The sequence below is a fragment of the Oncorhynchus keta genome, chromosome 10 (assembly GCF_023373465.1).
Source record: "Oncorhynchus keta strain PuntledgeMale-10-30-2019 chromosome 10, Oket_V2, whole genome shotgun sequence".
Classification (NCBI taxonomy): Eukaryota; Metazoa; Chordata; class Actinopteri; order Salmoniformes; family Salmonidae; genus Oncorhynchus; species Oncorhynchus keta.
Genome location: NC_068430.1, coordinates 54,209,558 through 54,231,865, shown reverse-complemented (window position 1 = coordinate 54,231,865; position 22,308 = coordinate 54,209,558). Strand labels below are relative to the sequence as shown.

General features: G+C 42.4%; 1 protein-coding gene across 2 annotated transcripts in view; it reads right to left on the bottom strand.

Annotated features, from left to right (window-relative positions):
• Nucleotides 1-395: 395 nt before the first annotated feature.
• The window catches only part of mtmr14 (myotubularin related protein 14), a 42,565-nt gene continuing 20,652 nt past the window's right edge, over nucleotides 396-22,308 (bottom strand). Inside the window, exons 11-19 of one of the 2 annotated variants that reach the window (XM_052527296.1) lie at nucleotides 21,403-21,488; nucleotides 19,259-19,335; nucleotides 17,649-17,685; nucleotides 17,219-17,289; nucleotides 16,765-16,823; nucleotides 14,670-14,808; nucleotides 10,094-10,273; nucleotides 5,098-5,262; nucleotides 396-3,916 (exon numbers count right to left, since the gene is read on the bottom strand). In XM_052527296.1, the coding sequence (XP_052383256.1) occupies nucleotides 3,736-3,916; nucleotides 5,098-5,262; nucleotides 10,094-10,273; nucleotides 14,670-14,808; nucleotides 16,765-16,823; nucleotides 17,219-17,289; nucleotides 17,649-17,685; nucleotides 19,259-19,335; nucleotides 21,403-21,488 (995 nt within the window). In that variant the 3' untranslated portion in view covers nucleotides 396-3,735. The remainder of the gene's footprint in view (nucleotides 3,917-5,097; nucleotides 5,263-10,093; nucleotides 10,274-14,669; nucleotides 14,809-16,764; nucleotides 16,824-17,218; nucleotides 17,290-17,648; nucleotides 17,686-19,258; nucleotides 19,336-21,402; nucleotides 21,489-22,308) is intronic. The other variant, XM_052527297.1, reaches the window with a different exon arrangement.

Below are 22,308 nucleotides of genomic sequence, written 5' to 3'. Positions count from 1 at the left end.
CTAATTGTGAGAGTTCTGAAGGTAATTGGTTCCACCAGATCTTTTTTTAGGGGCTTCAAGGGGAAATAATACAGAAGCACGCACCACATTTCCATTTTGTAATTTTTAGAAAGTTAAGTTTCACTTCCCCAATTTACCATTTTGTGTATGTCCATTACATGAAATCCAAATCCATTTAAAATTACAGGTTGTAATGTAACAAAATAGGAAAAATTACAATGAATACTTTTGCAAGGCACTGTATACATGTACCTTAGAGTTTAATTCTGGAAATGGTAACTAAGCAATTTCTTCTGTGGTGCCCCAAATCCTAATGAGTTAATTGTTACCTGATTAATTTAATCAGGTAAAAAAAAAAAAGTATATAATATAAGACCAATTATTCAGGGTAGAAATGATTGTACATACATTTTATTTGTTTTTCTTTATTCATAATAACCACCTGCATATCAATTCACCTTTCTCAATGTAGCCCATTCTCTCTCTGGCGAGAATTAAGAGCAATTTAAAACAAAAAACAAGATAAAATTACTTAAATGACTCAACTCGAAGATGTCTGTAAAGAGATTGACACGTCAATAAGGAAAATGAGTGCAATGCAGCATTTCTGTAAAATCAAAAGAATAGTCATACTAAAATGGAAGGTTAATTTCAGAAACATGTATCCATGTACTGTATATTCCACTAGTTTCAATTAGTTGGGGGAAATTACATGCAAAAACATGGATGAGTTGAACAATCACGTGAGGTGCTTGCGTAAATCCTAAATGTAAATAATGTACCCAGTGAAAAGTGTGAACTGAAAGGAATGTATCAACTGCAAATTGTCTAGGGGCTCTGGGCCTTTTCCCTACAAACAGGGACCTAGGAATAGACCCAAGTGTCACCAATGTATCCTACCATGGACATGCCGGTTTTCAATAATTTCTCTGGTGTGGTAAATCATATCGAAGTTTGATAACAGGATGCGATGTAGTTCAAATGTTTTTACTAAATCGTCTCTGAAATTCTTCCAGATGGGTTATGTTCAGGAAAGGTGAGGAGGGCCCAAAGTCGTTTCCTTTCTTTGATTTCAAAGGATTGGACAAGTGAAAGAAAGTCACCAGGTAAGCTTCCAACAAAGTAGACTGTTGGGAGATCCAGTGAGACAGAATGTACAAATGAGTTAAAACCAGATGTCCCAATACTACATCAGTCTCCACACTGATTGACAAGCGAGAGTACTCTATAAAAAAAGGTAACTTCTCACACCGATATTCCTGAACCTTCACCCCATCTCCCCTTAAACCCACCTGATTGACAGATCTCACACAGACTTTGCAGAAACAATATTGTACATTATGATCAATTGCCATTGACCATAGACAAACATTATTGAACAAAGACTGAAAAAATATAAATCATTTTGCATTCAAGTGATTGAAGGATTAAGCCATTAGCTTGCCTTTCAACTGACTAATGCTATGGTGCTTTAAAGTGTAGTAGCTAGCTCTTAGTTGTGGATTCTCACAAAGCATTTAAAAAACAACAAGCTCTTTAAAATGTCTAAGAAACAGAAATTACTTTGGAAAAAAAGGTTTAAAAAAATAAAGGGTGAATCTCTTCCACTGCTACCGCTGAAAAGGCACAAAAAAAAGGTCCTGAGGTACAGTACAGCAGCCGTCAAAACCATTTGGCGTTGCAAACAAGCTAAACAAATCACAGTAAGTGTTGCCTCAAATTAATATCTTTCAATGCAATGGCGCCACAACACTGCCATTTTCCTGCATAATCGCTACCTCCCCCGTGGTCGCGTTCCAGGCCCGACTACATTGCAGTCGTGCTGCATGCATCAACCAACTTAGCAGACGGCCATCAGATTGCTATATCAAATAATGCGGTTAGCTGTATGTTAAAAACCTATCCAGGCGTTGTGAGATCTGGCAGGTAACTGCAATGTAGTTGGTCTGGAATGCGGCCAAAGTCTTGTCAACGTGATGTTTAAGGCCAATTGTTCAGTGGCAGTTAACTAATCCAAAGTAGGCCCCAAGTTCACTTGTTCATGCAGCAATAGAGCGCTTAAGTCACAGAAAGAGATGTGTTCCAGGCTGCTTATATTGCAGTCGCGCTGCTCACATCAACCAATGGTTCTGTGCCATGTCTTTCATATTGCTAGAGGAGATCATGCAGTAAGTCAATATGTTTAACACCTATCCATGTGTTGGGAGATCTGGCTACTGCAATGTAGTCAGCCTGGAACGAGGCCATAAACTTACGTACAGCAATAACAAAGACCGAAAGCGGTGTGGCTTGGAGCCGTCATGTCACAAAACTGAGAGACAAAAGTTGAGATGAAGTGACTGACCGTATGAATAGCTGTCAGAAGTGGGCTCAAATATAAGCACCTTAAAAGACCTAACACAGCCCAGCAATGGGACTGACTTCTCCTGGCTTGCGATCTTAAGCACCAGTAATGATGGTGTAGCTTGATCCCAGATTGGTTCCCGCAACAACCATAGGAATCAGCAAGAGAGCACAAACAGATCTGGGACCGGTCTAATGGTGTGTATGTGCGGTTTAAATCAATTTAAAACATAGGAAAACCGTATAAAAATGTTTTGTATGGCGACAATGCTAAAATTATCTTTGCCTTTAAGTCTGCACATAAGTGACTTATCTGACCACAAGTTTGATTATTCAAGATAATTAACCAATTGTAAAAAAAAAAAAATCAGCTAAAGGTTTGCACTGATGGTGTTTTAGGATTCAACATATTACATTCTACAAAATAAAGCTACATCCAGCTTGACAGACTTTTCTACGCCGAATTAGGTTATAAAAAGAAACATCTGTTCTGTTGCCCTGACACACTTTACTAGTGCTGTTTGTATGTAAACCACAGTATCCACTACAATGATATGATTTATGCTTCAGCTTGATTCAGCACTGAATAGCAGCTTTCATGAGTTCAGTCACTGAAGAAAAGAGAAGGGTGGTCTCCTCCATTTAGGACGATCAGCACGCTGAATCCCAAATAATTATTTTAAAAACAGAAAATGAAGAACTCCACATAAAAAGGTGTCCATGTAAAAAGTCCTTTGTACTCTGACCACGTTCTTAGCACCAACCAAAGATAAATGACAAGTTGTTCTAAACCATGCTGCACATTTTTTTATACAATGGCCAGGGCCAGCTGTCCCTTTTTGATACTGTGGCTGGCATTGTTATCACCCCCGAACCACTCCCTGAATTGACAAAAATGTGCAAAACAAAAAAAGGCAAAAGTCCAGAGAATAAGTTGGAAGGCATGAATAAAAAAAAATTAAAAAAAATGGAAAGAGATTTTTTTATTTTTTTATCTGGGTTTGATAGATATCTATAAAAATGCTTTTTTAAAGACGCATCAGCACCTGGATAGAGTAGAGAAATTTGCACTTTTTATTTTATTAAAGTCCATACGAAACAGGATGTGGCTTTCCCCGACAAAATTAATGCTGATCGTGGATCGCAATTCAACCACAAGGTGTTACAGGACGGGGTTAAGTGGAAGGGAGGTGAAGGAGGGGGAGGGGACCATATTCACAAAGAGCCTAGGAGGGTAGATCTAGAATCAGGTCATGCCTGCCGATATGATTGTATTCATTGTGATCGAAGAGGAAAAACTGATCCTAGATCAGAACTCCTACTCAGACGCTTTATGAATACGATAACTACGGGCCCAGATTTCACATTTGCGGTGGATGACCTAATCCTAGATCAGATGATGCTGTTGGTGCCCCGGAGGCCAACGCCACGGGCAAACTGCTCCAGAAGGCCTGTGATGGCGCCGGAGGGGCTGGGCGCGCTGGACTTGAGCCCCACGGTGGAGCTGTAGGCTGCAAGGAACACCTCCCTCACCGCCTCCAGACGAACCTGACGCTCCGAGGGGGACGGGCACCTGGGAGAGAGAGGGAGGAGTGAAAGAGAGAGATGGGGGAGGAAAAAACAAGTTAGAGGAGACAGGAGAGGGAAGACCAGATGAAAATAAATTTAAAAGGACAGGGAACTGGTGAGACAAGAGGCTCCACCAATTAGTTATGAAAGAAGGACAGTGTACTTCTAATCTGAGCAATCCCAGACTGCACACTTCCTCCTCTATTCCTCCCCCTCTGTTCCCCTTCAAATCAAGAAAGATAGCTAGTCATTTGCCCATGCCGCCTTGTTCTCGGGACACACTCAATTTGGCAGCCAGATCAAAATGGAAATGGAAAGGTGTCCCCCCACTGGGAAGAGAGGCAGTCTGGAGAATAAAAATATATGAATGATAAAGAAACTCAAGTCTCTCGTTCCCCTCTTTCAGTTGTACTTAAACCTCCAGTTCGCAGGGGACAATGAATGATGAAGCAAATATTCCGTACCATAGTCTGACGCACCCCCCCAAGATACAGTACACACGCGCGCAGACACTGAGAGCAACAGCTCAGGCCATCGATGTGTATATACAAAGACTGCCTAAACAGTCTGCCGAACACTGTTGTGTCTCTGTGTGTCTACACTTGCACATACCAGGTACCCACGCACACATCCTCCAGAACAGACTCTTTCTCTGCTTTGTCACTCAAACACACACACCAACTCTATCCAATCCTGCAGGTGTGACACACAACGGTGGACCAGCCCAACAGGAGGCCCCCGCCCACTGAGCCCTGCCACCGCCTTCTCTTCCACAAAGGAATGGGGGAGAGAAAGGAGGTGAATAAATAAGGGAGAAAGGCGGAGAAGGAGGTAAAGAGAGAAAGATATTCCTGAGGGTTAGAGGTGTGCGTAGCAGGGGTCCGATTCTCGACCACTACGCCGAAGGGTACTCGTACATTCCCCCTAGTGAATTTAAAAGGAATACACTGGTGTGGGCAATATGGTGATAACTCCCTCCAGCCATGCTTGCACCAATCCAATGCACGAGGGGGTGAATGAGTGCACACTTCCGGGAGAAAGGTCGAGAATCGGAATGCGATCCGTGTGTGCGTCCCAAATGGCACCCTATTCCCTACATAGCCCACAGCCTACCGAACCCCGGTCAAAAGTAGTGCACTACATAGGGGATTGTGTGCTATTTTGTGACGCAGCCCGTAGACTCACATGCGTCCGCTGGGCCCCTCGTCCTGGAAGCTAAAGGGGAGGGGCGAGTCGTTGGCGGCGGCGACCTGTCCATGGTCGTGGATGGAGCCGCAGCCCGACACGAGCTGCCAGCTGCCGTAGTCCATGGAGAGGGAGGAGCCGGATTGGGCGTACTCCGCCGCCAGCCTGGCCAGAGTAGAGAGGGAGATGCAGAGAGAGAAAGAGTGAAAAAAGAGAGAGAGCAGGGAATGCAGCGAATACAGAGAGAGGAAAGTGAAAGAGCCAAAAGAGAGGGAGGGGGGGGCAAAAAAATAAGGAAATTCAATTGGGAGAAGTGAGAGACGAGAGAGAATCCAGCCGTGAGCTGTGAGGTCAGTGGGAGGGGGGGGCTTCACGGCACGGTGTCGCGACCTCAGTGGAAAAAGTCAACGGTCAAGGTACAACACTCACGTCAATTCAACCCAGAAGTAGAATAATACCCTCAGGGGGGATTAACAAGGCAAGTCAACAAGCACAGAAACGTCATATGGATATTACACATATGGCATACCCCAATGTCAGTGGAATGACAATGTTTGAACCAACTACCAAAACACCCACGCACCTTCCATTGTCATGCAAATTGACCAAATGAACAAGGAGCTCCGGAGTAAGGAGCTGTATTAATAAACCAGTGAGACACACACAGGACTGTTACAGTGACTGTATTACCGCCACACCGCCGGTCATGAGTCATGACAGAAGTCAAAATCCATGTGACCGTTTAGTCACGGTAATTAGGCTTCTTCAAGCTCTGATGCTGCTGCTGGTCATTAGTAGCCTTCCAAACTTGCTTCCTGCCTAGTACTCAGCACTATTGTCCCTCTTAAAAATCACTCGGACATCAATGCAAATGTAATCGAAAATCTAAATAAACACTTCATGCGAGCCTATGAGCCAACATTTCCATAGGCTATGCCATTAGGTGAGAAAACAGAGTTGATGGCCTCTATTAAAAAGAGGATCCCATCAGCTTTCTATGGGCTAGGCCACCTATATTTATTTAGCAACTTTCCTAATATTAAGCACATTGCTTCACTTTACAACAGGAGTATAGCCTACCTGGCATGAAAATGAACCATGGGAAAAGTGTCCTCCATTTGAATATTAAGTGCGTAGAGTACATGTATTTTTCCCCCCATGCCCCTTTCGATACAGGTGCATGATAAGGGTAATCAATATTAATTTCACACATATTATTTAGTATATGTAAAGACAACACTAAGAATAGTCTGATGGGTGACAATATTAGCCCCTCACTTGTGAGGCATGGGGGCATACCTTTTCTTTGCGACTTTTCAAATCATAGTCGCACAACTCATGTATCCTAGCCCACATGCCTATATTTTGATAAGGTTTGTATCACAACTAGTGGTCAAATAACTTAATTAAAATTAAGCATATTAATCCGCTTCACAAGGGGTGTAAGCGCCTAACTAGAATACATACGCAGCACGTGAGTTTCAAGTTTGGGGAAGATCCTTTTCACCATAAAAATGCACCTTTATAATAAAGTACTACATGCATAATAGTATTTGCCGTCACTTTCGATAAGTGTTTTCCCGCTAATTCGTTGCATTTTGGAACCTTCGCACTTATAGCCTACTGCCATGCGTGCATTGCTGCGATTATAATGCGGGAAAAATCACAGCCGTGTTGTATTCATTTGGGATCTATCGCATCCCACAACTGTCCCAGAATGTTTGGAATATTTATTTATTGCACAGGACAAATTGACCAATAGAATAAGTCAGCTTTTGTACTATGGGGGTTAGTAGACTGACATAGGCTAGTGCTTTTGCTATTCGTTGTTGGCTGACAATAAGAAAGCTAAATGTGGACAGATCTAACATCTTCTATATGCGGCAAGGAATTCGATAAGAGGAATGCTTGCGTACCCGATGTGTCCATCTTCATTCCCTTGTAACCTACTTAGCTGAAACACCTGAGAGAAGGAACCGATCACGTGACGGGTATTGGCTACGTCTGAGCGAGCCATGTGAGTGAGAGGTGCTTCAGAGCACATCAGCTGGCAGAAGGGAATTATAATTAGCCTATTCTATTCAGCAAAAGGCATACAGATTTTTAGGGAGCATTACGGCCACACAAGAGGGATGCCCCTGTGAAATTCGAGGTCTGGTGAGAATATTATCAAGCGCTTGCCAAATTGTGAATGAGAGAATGATGAAGTGTGTGCAGCTTGAAACGTTTTTCAAATCATCATTAGAGTCCTATCATGTAGCTGTAGAATGTATAAAACATCAAAACATATAATCCAATGTTTTAGTCACAACTACAGTTGCATAAATAACTCTAAATTATGCTAAAAGGAGGACCTGTTTCTTTGTTAACTGCTCAACACAGAATAGCCGCATGTGCGCATTTTCTTTGAAATCGTTTGGAGAAAATATACTTTTATATTTCATTAAGCCATGTTCAACTGTATTCTTCATAGTATAAAATACAAATAATGCCACGGAATTCTCAGCAATTCTTGTCCGCTAAATGAATTAGTGTAGCCCACAGTCATATCAGGGCTTAACATAAGTACATCTCAGTGTAAAGGAATTAATAAGAATATGTATACAAAACTATATGAATGAGTGATGGCTGAACAGCATAGTCAAGATGCAGTAGATGGTATAGAGTACATTATATACATATGAGAAGAGTAATGTAAGGTATGTAAACATTATATAAAGTGGCATTGTTTAAAGTGCGACCTTTCCATTATTAAAGTGGCTAGAGTTGAGTCGGTGTGTTGGCAGCAGCCACGAGTGATGGCTGTTTAACAGTCTGATGGCCTTGAGATTGAAGCTGTTTTTCAGTCTCTCTCTGTCCCCGCTTTGATGCACCTGTACTGACCTCGCCTCCTGGATGATAGCGGGGTGAACAGGCAGCGGCTCAGGTGGTTGTTGTCCTTGATCTTTTTGGCCTTCCTGTGACATCGCCTGGTGTAGGTGTCCTGGAGGGGAGGTAGTTTGCCCCAGGTGATGCGTTGTGCAGACTTCACTACCCTCTGGAGAGCCTTACGGTTATGGGCAGAGCAGTTGTCGTACTAGGCGGTGATACAGCCCAACAGGATGCACTCGATTGTGCATCTGTAAAGGTTTGTGAGTGTTTTCAGTGACAAGCCGAATTTCTTCAGCCTCCTGAGGTTGAAGAGGCGCTGCTGCGCCTTATTCACCACTCTGTCTGTGTGGGTGGACCATTTCAGTTTGTCTGTGATGTGTCCGAGGAACTTTAAAAAATGTAAAATAAAAGAAAACATTCCACCCTCTCCACTACCATCCTGTCGATGTGGATAGGAGGCTGCTCCCTCTACTGTTTCCTGAAGTCCACAATCATCTCCTTTGTTTTGTTGACATTGAGTGTGAGGTTATTTTCTTGACACCACATTCCAAGGGCCCTCACCTCCTCCCTGTAGGCCGTCTCGTCATTGTTGGTAATCAAGCCTATTACTGTAGTGTCGTCTGCAAACTTGATGATTGAGTTGGAGGCGTGCATGAACACGCAGTCATGGTGAACAGGGAGTACAGGAGAGGGCTGAGAATGCACCCTTGTGGGGCCCCAGTGTTGAGGATCAGCGGGGTGAAGGTCGAAAGCCACGTGTCCTCCGAAACACAACCCAACCAAGCCGCACTGCTTCTTAACACAGTGCGCATCCAACCCGGAAGCCAGCCGCACCAATGTGTCGGAGGAAACACCATGCACCTGGCGAACTGGTTAGCGTTCACTGCGCCCGGCCTGCCACAGGAGTCGCTAGTGCGCGATGAGACACCGGCCAAACCCTTCCTCACCCGGACGACGCTAGGCCAATTGTGCGTCGCCCCACGGACCTCCCGGTTGCGGCCGGCAGCGACAGAGCGTGGGCGTGAACCCAGAGTCTCTGGTGGCACAGCTAGCACTGTGATGCAATGCCCTAGACCACTGCGCCACCCAGGACGCCCTCGACCGGCAGTTTTTTGCTCAACAATCACCGTCTGACAAAATATCATGACCGCCACAGCCCTAGACACACATACACGTATACAGAGAAGAGTATAATCAAGCTGTACTGTGATACCAACCGTCTCACACATTCTACTGAAAACACAGCCTCACCAGTTTCACCAGGGGATGCGTGTGTTTGTGCTTGTGTTCTCTAACAAACCAAAATAAACCGCCAACAACTTTTTTCTGCCTTTTCTTTATATCTGAAAGGTGTTGTCGGTATCAAACACTAAGCCTTTATTTCCTTCAACTGACCTCGTCATGATTGCTGTAAAGGTCTGCCTACAGCTTGTAGCCGTAGTGCTGAGGTGGCATTGAACATGAACATTCTATTGTTGTACGACGTCAAACTTGTACTCGTCAATCACAAAGCTTCACAGAAATGCTTTTAAAACCCTGTTACTGAGCATTTCTTATTCGCCAAGATAACCCATCCACCTGACAGGTGTGGCATAAAAAAGAAGCCGATTGAAGCACATTGTGCTGGGGTCAATACAAGGCCACTCTAAAAAGGTGCAGTTGTCATCCAACACAATGCCACATTTTATTATTTTGAAAAATAAATGACCATAAAGTATGTCTGTAAAGGGTACGTGTGTCACCGCAGACAGTCACACACTTAGATGTTTTAATTTAACATGCAGTTATTCACCTTTCATGGCAGAATGGCAAACATGCAACACGGAGAGAAACAGAGATGCAGTATGGAGTCAATCCATTTACAAAGACAGAAAGAGGGGCAGACAAAAACGTGGCATCCCTCATTGTTGTGGTCGGAGCCCATGAACTGCAAACCGGCTGTGCTTGAGGTTGGTCTAGCAAATAACGTCACCTGCAGCACATGTACGCAGAATCCCGGCCCCACCGCTATTCCGCATCTCCCTTTCCCCATTCATTTCATACTACGCCCATCTGAATAAACAGAATATAGAATATACATCTTTCAAACAAAAATCGGCGACTGACTTCTAAAGTGGACGCTTACCTTCTCCCAGGCACAGACATAGGACTGCTGCCGGCGCGTGTGAAGCCCTGCTCCGATTGGTTGGAGGAGGAGGAGCTGGAAGACTTGGCCTCTTGGCTGAGGGGATGGGCCAGACGCTCATGCATGGGGTCGGGCCGGTTCCACAGCACCGCCTGGGGGGACGAGGTGTGTCCCTTCCTCCTGGGGAGGCCACAATAAAGGAGAAGTTTGACAACCCTTATTTTAAGGCAGTTCTGTCCTTTGTGGCTCAGTTGGTAAGAACATGGAGCCAGAAACGGCAGAGACGAGGCATAGTGGACTTTATTGGGTTAAAGAGCAACTCCCTAAAAACCAACTTCTAGTTTAGAAAAGAGGCTGTGGCATCGATATGAGTCAGAAACACGTATTCTACTATCAAATTGACTAGAAAAAGTGTAAATAGGATAATTTGTCATAAAGTCGGTCTCATCAAAAACTGAGTTTTGCGAGACTTGTGTTTGTGACTGCATCACAAGGTAAATTAAGGTTGGGTTTGTTTCAATCCACAGCTGGCAGCACAAAAGTAATCAATTCAGAGTTGCAGCTGCACGCAACCCTATGGGGCTAGTTAGAGACTATTGGTAAACTATACAACGTACATGGGACAATATGTTACATTTCCAATAGCTTCAAATTTCATGACTTAACCCCTTACACTCATGGGAATTGGCCTAGAAATGGATAGGGCTAAATTGAAACATTTCTTAGAACTATGAAAAGCATATGCACAACCATGGTAGCAATTGAAAGGGAACAGTTTAGACATGATTTGAAAATGATTAGATGGTGGAGGACAACAGTTCATCTGACAATACTTAATCCAAACATTACTGCTGATTTTATGTGCATCTACTGTACTTTGTCACTTTTGTTGATAAAGAAATCTGACAATACTCCGGATACATTCAGTAACAAGAATATTCTTGGAAAAATGTGGGGTAGGTAAAACACAAGACAAAGAAATGACAAGGGTTAGAGTGAGAGGACTAACTGGTGTCTCCCAATGGCCACACACACCTCTCCAAAACGTGCACAAGTTCCTAAGCTATTTCAATGCACAGTTATAGTCTTCAACTCTAAGGTGCTTTTTTTGAGCTCTCCTGGCAGTTCCGTTAAAGAACTAGAACTGGCTTGGAACAGTCCTGCATCTCTGCCTTTACACAATTACCATTGTTGTTTACACAATCCAGAAACAGTCCATTATAAAAAAATAAAAAAATTGCAATATGGGTCAGGTGGGCATGATTTGAAAGCGTGTTCCATTGCCAACTAGCGAAATTAGCTAAATTATAAAATACGAACTTAGTGTTAGGTTTTCACAATACAATTCAGAGAAGCAGAAAGTAATTTGAGTGTACAAGGAATGGAGTCATGAGTGCATTCAGATGCGTAGTTGTGGCAAAACAAAAAGAAAAAAAAGAAATCACAATATGAACAAACAGGCTCATTCTGTTCAGGACAACGCAGTTACATGTCATATTGTAACTGTACATCAAACAGTCATCATGAACGTTGACACTGTATATTACATTCGTTTTAAGATACAGAAATGTGAAGTGCACAATTTGGACATACAGGTGTTTGGCTTGCTTATGACGTCAAAGCGGTATTTATTATAATCCTCACTCTCATCTTTCAAAATACAGTACCAGTCAAAAGTTGACACCTACTCATTCCGGGGTTTTTCTTTATTTTTTACTATTTTCTACATTCTAGAATAATAGTGAAGACATAAAAACTATGAAATAACTCATATGGAATCATAACTCATATGCAATCAAAAAAAAAGTGTCATTTTATGAGATTCTTCAAAGTGGCCACCCTTTGCCTTCATGACAAATTTGCACACTCGTGGCATTCTCTCATCCAGCTTCGTGAGGTAGTCACCCGGAATACATTTCAATTAAAACAGGTGTGCCTTGTTAAAAGTAAACTTGTGGAATTTCTTTCCTCCTTAATGCGTTAGAGCCAACCAGTTGTGTTGTGACAAGGTAGGGTTGTATACAGAAGACAGCCCTATTTGGTAAAATACCAAGTCCATATTATGGCAGGAACAGCTCAAATAAGCAAAGAGAAACGACAGTTCATCATTACTTTAAGACTTGAAGGTCAGTCAATCGGAAAACGTCAAGAACATTGAACATTTCTTCAAGTGCAGTCACAAAAACCATCACGCTTTATGATGAAACTGGCTCACATGAGGACAGACACAGGAAAGGAAGCCCCAGAGTTACCTCTGCTGCGGAGAATAAGTTCATTAGTGTTAACAGCCTCAGAAGACCGCATGAATTAGGCCTTCATGGTCAAATTGCTGCAAAGAAACCACTACTAAAGGACACCAATAATAAGAAGAGATTTGCTTGGTCCAAGAAACACGAGCAATGGACATTAGATTGGTGGAAATCTGTCCTTTGGTCTGATGAGTCCAAATTAGATTTTTGGTTCCGTGCGTCTTTGTGACGCTAAGTAGGTGAACGGAAGATCTCTGCATGTGTGGTTCCCACTGAAGCATGGAGGAGGTGTGATGGTGCTTTGCTGATGACACCGTCAATGATTTATGTAGAATTCAAGGCACACTTAAGCAGAATGTCAACCACAGCCTTCTGCAGCGATACGCCATCATCTCGTTTGTGCTTAGTGGGAATGTAATTTGTTTGTCAACAGGACAAACACACCTCCAGGCTATATATTTGACCATGAAGGAGAGTGATGAGTGCTGCATCAGATGACCTGGCTTCCACAATCACCCAACCTTAACCCAACAGATTATTTGGGATGAGTTGGACCACAGAGTGAAGGAAAAGCAGCCAACAAGTGCTCAGCATGTCAGAACCCATTCAAGACTGTTGGAAAAGTATTCCAGGTGAAGCTGGTTGAGAGAATGTCGAGAGTGCAAATCTGTCATCAAGGCAAAGGGTGGCTAATTTGAAGAAAACACTTTTTTTGGTTATATGATTTCATGTGTTATTTCACAGTTTTGATGTCTTCACTATTATTCTACAATGTAGAAAATAGTAATAATTAAGAGAAACCCTTGAATGAGTAGGTGTCCAAACTTTTGACTGGTACTGTACATAGAGTCCTTTTACAGCATTTCCCTCACCAAAAATGCCCAATTAGTGGGAGGAATGGGGGCAACTTGTCACGCACGGGGTACGAATAGCTGTCAGTCAAAGCCCATACAGAGCTGTGAAGTAGAGACCCTGAGAGCTCTGACGTCATGTATAGCATGTTAGCTGCCATTTTCAAAAGGGAGTGTTAACTTCTTTGGGATAGGCGGCAGTATATTCACATCCGGATGAAAAGCATGTCCAAAGTAAACGGCCTGCTACTCTGGCTCAGAAGCCAGGATATGTATATTATTTGTAGATTTGGATAGAAGTTTCTAAAAACTGTTTCTAAAAACTGTTTGAATGATGTCTGAGTATAACAGAACTTATTTGGCAGGCGAAACCGAGGACAAACCATCCAGTCACTCTTTTCAATTCATTGGGAATCTAGAATTCTAAGGCAGGGGCTTGCAGTTCCCGTTGCTTCCACTGGATTTCATCAGTCTTTAGAAATTGATTGAGGTTTTTCCTTTGTGTAATGAAGAAGTTAGATAGAGGCGCGTGACCAGAAATGCTCGCTACACTTTATCATCCTGTATTGAACGGCGTTTATCCTGTCTTCAATTTTATCGATTATTTACGTTAACAAATACCTAAAGTTGTATTACAAAAGTAGTTTGAAATGTTTGGGCAATGCTATTATTTTGAGATATTTTGTAGTCACATTGCACAAGTTGTAACGCGCCAAATAAATGTACATTTTGGATATATATATATATAGACAGAATTAATCGAACAAAAAGGATAATTTGTGATGTTTATGGGACATATTGGAGTGCCAACAGAACAAGCTCTCTTTGTTTACTATGGTGCTATCCTCAGATAATAGCATTGTTTGCTTTCGCCATAAAGCATTAATGAAATCTGACACATTAGCTGGATTCACAACAAGTGTAGCTTTAATTTGGTATATTGAATGTGTGATTTCATCAAAGTTGAATTTTTATAGTATCCCAGAGGTTAAGGGATACAAACCTCAAAACAACTATACATTGTAGAAATGTCATATACAAATATTGAAAGCAGTTCATGTGAAAACTAAAAAAAGGTTTGCAACGTGAAAAATGTCGAATTTACATTGTCATTTATTGACGGTCCCTAACTAGCCCCAGAGATAGGCTGTCCAAAGTCAAACCAATTTTGCCCTGGTCGCACACCAGCTGGCTGAAGCTATTAGCAAAATCATTTGGCTAACTCTTCCCACCTGCGAACACACAAGAGACGCATCAAACCACACTCTGAAACCAACTCACGTTTGAATTCAGTAATGGCTGCTAGCATATCTTAATGAACCAATTTAAAATGAGGCCAAATCAGGACGTTCGTCACCCTTTAAAGGAATACTCATCCATGTGCCATCCCTGATACATATGGGGGTATATTCAAAAGTGAAAGGAAATGTTTTGGCTGGGGTTACACTGACTTCCAGAGAAACGGTGAAGACTCACCAGCTGGAGGCTCCCAGAGGCTGGCCGGAGAACAGGTCCACGGCCTCATTGGTGAGGCTGGAGGCGCCGCCCGCGTCCTCCGTAATCAGAGAGAAGTCACTGCTCAAACTGGTCACGCTGCCCCTGGCCTCCCTGGACTCTGCACCAATCACACGGGAGACATTGGTTAGCGGACAGGCCCTCGGACCAATTACAGAGGAGATATTTGAGGACAATTATAGGGCACAGATTCATTAAAGATACACTTTGGAAGCCTACGGTTGGTTTATATGCAAGTATAATACTAATTATTATTATTTATTAAACTTCTATAGCTCTTCTATTACAAAAATAATCTCAAACCACTTGAAAAGGGAAAATAAACAAGAATCAAATGAAATAGCTGTATAAAAGAGCATGTCTGGATTTTCTGCCAGAGTTGAAAGTTTTGAATGTTTTAAGCCTTCAGATGTTGTGACAGTCATGAGGGAACATTATTGCTTTTGCAGAGGGAAGTGTTCAGTGACACAGATGCTACACTACAGGAATGTTCTGCTAGCACAGACTGGAATATGTTCCGGGATTCACCCATGGCATTGAGGAGTACACCACTTCAGTCACCGGCCTTATCAATAAGTGCATCGTTGACGTCGTCCCCACAGTGACAGTACGTACATATCCCAACCAGAAGCCATGGATAACAGGCAACAGCCACACCGAGCTAAAGGCTAGAGCTGACGCTTCAAGGAGTGGGACACTAATCCGGATGCTTGTAAGAAATCCCGCTAAGTCCTCAGACAAACCCTCAAACAGGCAAAGCGTCAACACACCGGCTCTACTAATCCTACTACACCGGCTCTGACGCTCGTCGGATGTGGCAGGGCTTGCAAACTATTATGGACAACAAAGGGAAACCCAGCCAAGAGCTGCACAGTGATGAGAGCCTACCAGACAGGCTAAATTAACTTTTATGCTTGCTTAGAGAGGTGGCCGGGACAACAACCTCTCCCTCAATGTGATCCAAGAAAAAGGAGACGATCGTGGATTACAAAGAAAGGAGGACCGAACACGACCCCATTCACATCAACGGAGATGTAATGGAGCGGGTCGAGAGCTTCAAGTTCCTTGGTGTCCACATCACCAACAAACTATCATGGTCCAAATACACAAAGACAGTGGTGAAGAGGGCATGACAACACCTTTTCCCCCTCAGGAGACTAAAGATTTAGCATGGGTTCCCAGATCCTCAAAAAGTTCTACAGCTGCACCATCGAGAGGATCCTGACCGGTTGCATTACCGCCTGGTATGGCACCTGCTCGGCATCCGACCGTAAGGAGCTACAGAGGGTAGTGCTTAGGGCCCAGTAGGTCACTGGGGCCAAGCTTCCTGCCTTCCAGTCACCCAAGTCATAGACTGTTCCCTCTGCTACCGCATGGCAAGCGTTACCGGAGCGCCAAGTCTAGGTCCAAAAGGCTCCTTAATTAACAGCCACCCGGACTATTCACATTGACGACCCCCCCTTTGTTTTTACACTGCTGCTACTCACCGTTTATTATCTATGCATAGTCACTTTACCACTGTACCTTGACTAACCTATAACCACGAACAATGACTCGGTACCCCCTGCCTAGTTATTTATTGAGTCACTGGTTTTATTTTTTACTTTAGTTTATTTAGCAAATATTTTCGAAACTCTTTCTTGAACTGCATTGTTGGTTAAGGGCTTGTCAGCAAGAATTTCACGGTAGGGTCTACCTACACCTGTTGTATTCGGCGCATGTCCTTAGCTTATGCAAATAGCCTATAATAAGCCTTTTGCCAGATACAGTTTATAGACAATATCCATTTAGGCTTATGCATGCATAGCTTTGTGCATCATGTTGAGGGGACAAGACATAAAAGCGCATCACGCTTCATAACATATAATGTATCACATTCTTTTACATGAGATGCCTACATCAGAACTGTAGCGCACAGCAGGAACTCTTACAGGGTTCTTAAAAAAAAAAAAACATGTCTTAACATACCACCACTGTACTCAATGTATGAAATACACCTCTATCCTCATGTAACATATACTTAATAATGAACTATGTCTGCAGGGAAGCAACTTACTCAACTTGCAGAGGTCGTCCACTGTGAAATCAGTGTCTTTGAATTGAGAGTTTTTCCTCCTGTGGAAGAGAAAAAAAGGATGATGAAATAATACACAGAGAGGAAGAAGAGAGCAAGAGACTGACACACTGCTCAAAAAGAAGGAAAGAAAGACAAAGAATATAGAAATGTGAAGGGGAAAAAAACACTGTTTGGTCACAGTTGGTTTTCAACGATGAAAGAACAGTGTTATTGCCCTGAGTGGCTGTAACCCTACAGTTGAAACAAAAATAAGAGTAGCTTAAGGGTATAGTAAGGCCTATTCCCTGTATAGTCCACTACTTTAGACCAGGGCTCTGGTCAAAAGTAGTGCACTATATATTGGGAATAGGATGCCATTTTGAGGGCGGACAATATTTTATAGAAGTGCTTTTACATTTCAAATATCTCTGTTGATTCATGACATATCACTCACCTCTGTTTCTTCTTGGCAGAGAACTTCTCTGAGACGATGTGCTTCAGAAAATTGAAGCAAAAAAAGAAAATCTGCCAGGAGGAATGAAAGATGAAGTTACGTCTTACAGGTGTAAAAACAAAAATGAGGAAATTAAATGCATGACAAAATGCTGCCCCCTAGTTTTCAAAAACACCCCAAACAACTCATTTAAGTTGAAAAATTGGATATCAGTTTCAGAAATCAGATAACATTTTACTCTCAACTTCACAAGCCATTATATCTACATTGGCATAGTCAATTCCTAAAAAAAAAAACTAATTCAAGAAGACTGCAACAGTGTTATAACTGAATAGGGAAGTAATAACCAATGTTTTAATATCTCACACACACACACACACCGAGAGAGGGGGAAGGAATGGCATTGATATTGTGTTAGAATGCAACTGACCTCCTCTCCTTTGGTGAGACGATCAGGCAGCATATGACTGTAGAAGCAACAAACGAGTATGATCACCAAATCCATTAAACAAATCAAAAGAACACTATTACATATGATGATTAGCTACCAACACCAACCAACATATTTAAATGTCCAATGCATCCTTTTTTGTCAATAACAAAACATTTTTGGGTAACAATCAAGTACCTTACATTGATAGTTTCCAATTAAAATAGTTTAAAAAAAATAATAATTAAAAGCTTCCCAGCAATTTCTCAAGCAAGAATTTTGGTAGGACTGTGTGAGAGTGGTCTGAGTGGGGAGGAGAAAACTGAAAATTAGCTATTGGCAGAGGTTGGGAATTCTTTCTTATTGGTCTATTAAACCTGGTGATGTCATCAGGCAGGCCAAAACTCCAAACCACCAAAACAGGCTGAAATTTCAGGCAGCCTTTTCAAACAGCTCTTAAACTAAAAAGGGCATTATCAAAATGTTAGTATTCCAACCTCATCATGTGGAAATAATATATATATAACACACAGGACAATCACGTCTGACTGCACTGAGCCTTTAATACTTTCTCAATGTCTGTTCCTTTCTATTCAGCATACAGTTCTCCATGCACCTGGTGTTTACCTCGCACAATGGTTACAATGTAAGTTTTACTTTCCGATTTCTGTACTTGTTGAATCAAACAGTCCAAAAGAGCAAAGTCAAGAAGACTGTAAAAGCACAAATAGGGGACCGTTTAGAACATGTAATTTACACAAAAAAAGCACATCAATAACCAACTGACCAGTTGTCACTCATTTTCTCTTATCTCCAGCTTAGACCCTGAAATGACCATTATTATTGCTTTTACATTTAAAGGGGGGAAAAAACACAATGTGAGTTTAAGCCATAATGAAAGATTACACAAATCCATACATACCGCTGCATCATAACACTGATAGCTGGTAAAAAAAGACCAATTATTACAGATATTATTAAAGGGGAGAGGTTTGGTGTGTGTGTGTGTGTGTGTGTGTGAGACACCAAGTTTATCCCTCTTCCCTGGTCGCAGTCTCAGAAGTTTGTTCTGGAATAATTATTCTAGAGCCATCTCTGGGGCATGGATTTTTTTTGTTCATATTTTTTTTACTCCATTTGATGAGTTCAACTTTGGAGAGATGCACAGCGGTAATTATGAAGGAAAGCCTCGAGAGAGCGGGGAAGAGAGAGAGAGAGAGAGAAAAAGAGGGCTCCATCTCAATTTGTCTTTCGGCGATACCTTGCATCCTATGTCCTCACCTCCTTCTCAACTACCGTATATTGGAGGAGAAGGTCGAAAGTCCCTTCTCACTGAATTTCTTCTCCAATGTGTTGAGAAGGTCAAGGAGAGAGAAGGCGAGAAATCAAGGAAAGATTCATTGAGACAGGGTACTTAACTTGGCACGCTCTACCCTCTCCTCAGAGTCGTCCTTCCTATAAAGCTCTTTCCTCAATTATGCATCTCAAACACATCTGGGTCTGGTCACGTTTCGGTCTTCCCCTCCCCACTCAGACAGTCCTCGATTGCTGTTGTGAACGCACCCCTCAGTATTACTAAGGAGTAATGGGGGTGTTGTGAGAATCCTTACCCAAAGAGGAACCAGTCGTAGGCGATTGTCAGATAGAGGATTTCAGTAGGCTCCAGGCTGGCGTGGACAGCACCATCCTATTAAAAAAAATACATTAAAAGATTTAACATGTCTTTAAAAAAACTCCACGAAAATTAGCCACGAAAGGCGACACATAAATGTGATACTTCTGTTTTTTTAGTAAAAAAAAAAAAAAAAGTATTCAGACCGTTTACTCAGTACTTTGTTGAAGCACCTTTGATAGCGATTACAGCCTTGAGTCTTGGGTATGACGCTACAAGCTTGGCACACCTGTATTTGGGGAGTTTCTCAAATTCTTCTCTGCAGATCCTCTCAAACTCAGTCAGGATGGACGGGAAGTGTTGCTGCAGAGAAATTGAAGGTCCCTCCAGAGATGTTTTAAAATCGGGTTTCAGTCTGGACTCTAGCTGGGCCACACAAGAACATTGAGACTTGTCCCAAAGCCACTCCTGCATTGTCTTGGCAGTGTGCTTAGGGCCGTCCTGTTAGAAGGTGAATGTCATCCTAGTCCCTGCTGCTGAAAAACATCCCCACAGCAATTTGGTTCGTCCACCATCCTTCACCGCCTGGCACTCAGGCCAGAGTTCAATCTTGGTTTCATCAGACCAGAGACTCTTGTTTCTCATGGTAGGAGTCTTAAGGTGCTTTCTAGCAAACTCCAAGTGGGCTGTCATGTGCCTTTTACTGAGGTGTGGCTTCTGTCTGGACACTACCATAAAGGCCTGATTGGTGGAGTGCTGCAGAGATGGTTGTCCTTCTGAAAGGTTCTCCCATCCCCACAGATTAACTCTGGAGCTCTGTCAGAGTGACCATCGGGTTCTTGGTCACCTCCCTGACCAAGGCCCTTCTCCCCCAATGGTGCAGTTTGGCCGTGCGGCCAGCCCTAGGAAGAGTCTTGGTGGTCCTAAACTTTTTCCATTTAAGAATGATGGAGGCCACTGTGTTCTTGGGGACTATCAATGCTGCAGAAATTTTTTGGTACCCTTCCCCAGATCTGTGCCTCGACACAATCGTGTCTCGGAGCTATACTAACAATTCCATCGACCTCATGGCTTGTTTTTTTCTCTGTCAACTGTGGGACCTTATATAGACAGGTGTGTCTCTTTCCAAATCATGTCCAATCAATTTAATTTACCACAGGTGGCCTCCAATCAAGTTGCAGAAACATCAAGGATGACCAATGGAAACAGGATGCACATGAGCTAAATTTTGTGGCTCATAGAAAAGGGTCTGAATACTTGTGTAAAAAAAGTTAATTTTCTGATAAATTAGGAAAAAAATCATCTCCACCTGGCACAGCCAGAAGAGGTCTAGCCACCCCTCATAGCCTGGTTCCTCTAGGTTTCTTCTTAGGTTCTGGCCTTTCTAGGGAGTTTTTCCTAGCCACTGTGCTTCTACACCTGCATTGCTTGCTGTATGGGGTTTTAGGCTGGGTTTCTGTCCAGCACTTTGTGACATCAGCTGATGTAAGAAGGGCTTTATAAATCAATTTGATAGGTTTTTAATCTATTTTTACTTTGTCATTATTGGGTATTGTGTGTAGATGGATAAAACAAATCTAACTACTTTAGAATAAGGCTGTAGCTTAAAATGAGGAAAAAGTCAGCGGATCTGAATATTTTCCCAATGCACTGTACCTACCAGCTCTCAAAAAGACAGGCCAACAATACTTTCCTGTGGATATTTTGTTAAAAAAATAAGTGGCTGAAGGACAAACCACAGATAACAGGTAGTGACTTTTTCAAATCCTCCTACATCAGAAAGAGTAGATTCTGGAAGTTTCTAAAACCCTTACCATTGCCAAATAACTCTTTCAATTAAAGTGATTAGCTCTATTTCAACTGGCTTTTCTAGTGTTATGCAGTGGGACTTAATCTTAATTCGACTTGCGTGTTAAGACAAATGGGAGGGGCATCGGGGGTGAAAGCAGATTAATTCATTGTGGAATTCCAGAAAAATGTATTTAGAAGTACCTTTTGAATTGACTTACAAAACTGATATCTGAGTGGTGGCGGTGGTGTGTGTGTGTGTGTGTGTGGGGGGGGGGGCAGAGTGATAAAAGTGGGATAGGAAGGAAAGACGAAGAGAAACAGGGTGATCTGAATGAGAGCGAGAACACTTACTGCCCACAGTGAGAGCCGCAGGAGGGACACGAAAAGAGGCGTCCGGTCCCAACCAGATATGCAGTGAACCAGGAGACCGCTCTCATCTACAGGGCAAATCAAATCACATCACTGATTAATCAGGCTGTCATACACAATTAGTTGGCATACACAGCCTGAAACATTAGTGCATAATCAGTAAATGTTTCTTACAAATCAGAATGTTGATTAAAATTACATTTTAATTTACTCTACTGATTGTCTGTGTGGTTGGTCTTTCAGCAGCTTGAAATTTGATTTAAAAATCTCCACAGGAAAGTATTGTTGACCTGACTTTTTAGAGATAGTAGGTTTGTCACTGCTCTCTACAGTGTAGACATTGTTAATGTTGTAAATGACTACTGTAACTGGAAACGGCAGATTGTTTATGGAATATCTACATAGGCGTATAGAGGCTCATTATCAGCAACCATCAGTCCTGTGTTCCAATGGCACATTGTGTTAGCTAATCCAAGTTTATCATTTTAAAAGGTTAATTGATCATTAGAAAACCCTTTTGCAATTATGTTAGCACAGCTGAAAACTGTTGTTCTGATTAAAAAAGCAATTAAACTGGCATTCTTTAGACTAGTTAAGTATCTGGAGCATCAGCCTTTGTGGGTTCGATTACAGGCTCAAAATGGCCAGAAACAAAGCACTTTCTTCTGAAACTAGTCAGTCTATTTCTTGTTCTGAGAAATGAAGGTTATTCCATGCGAGAAATTGCCAAGAAACTGAAGATCTCGTAGAACACCGTGTACTACCCCCTTCACAAAACAGTGCAAACTGGCTCTAACCAGAATATAAAGAGGAGTGGTAGGCCCTGGTGCACAACTGAGCAAGAGGACAAGTGCATTAGAGTGCTTAGTTTGATAACCAGACGCCTCA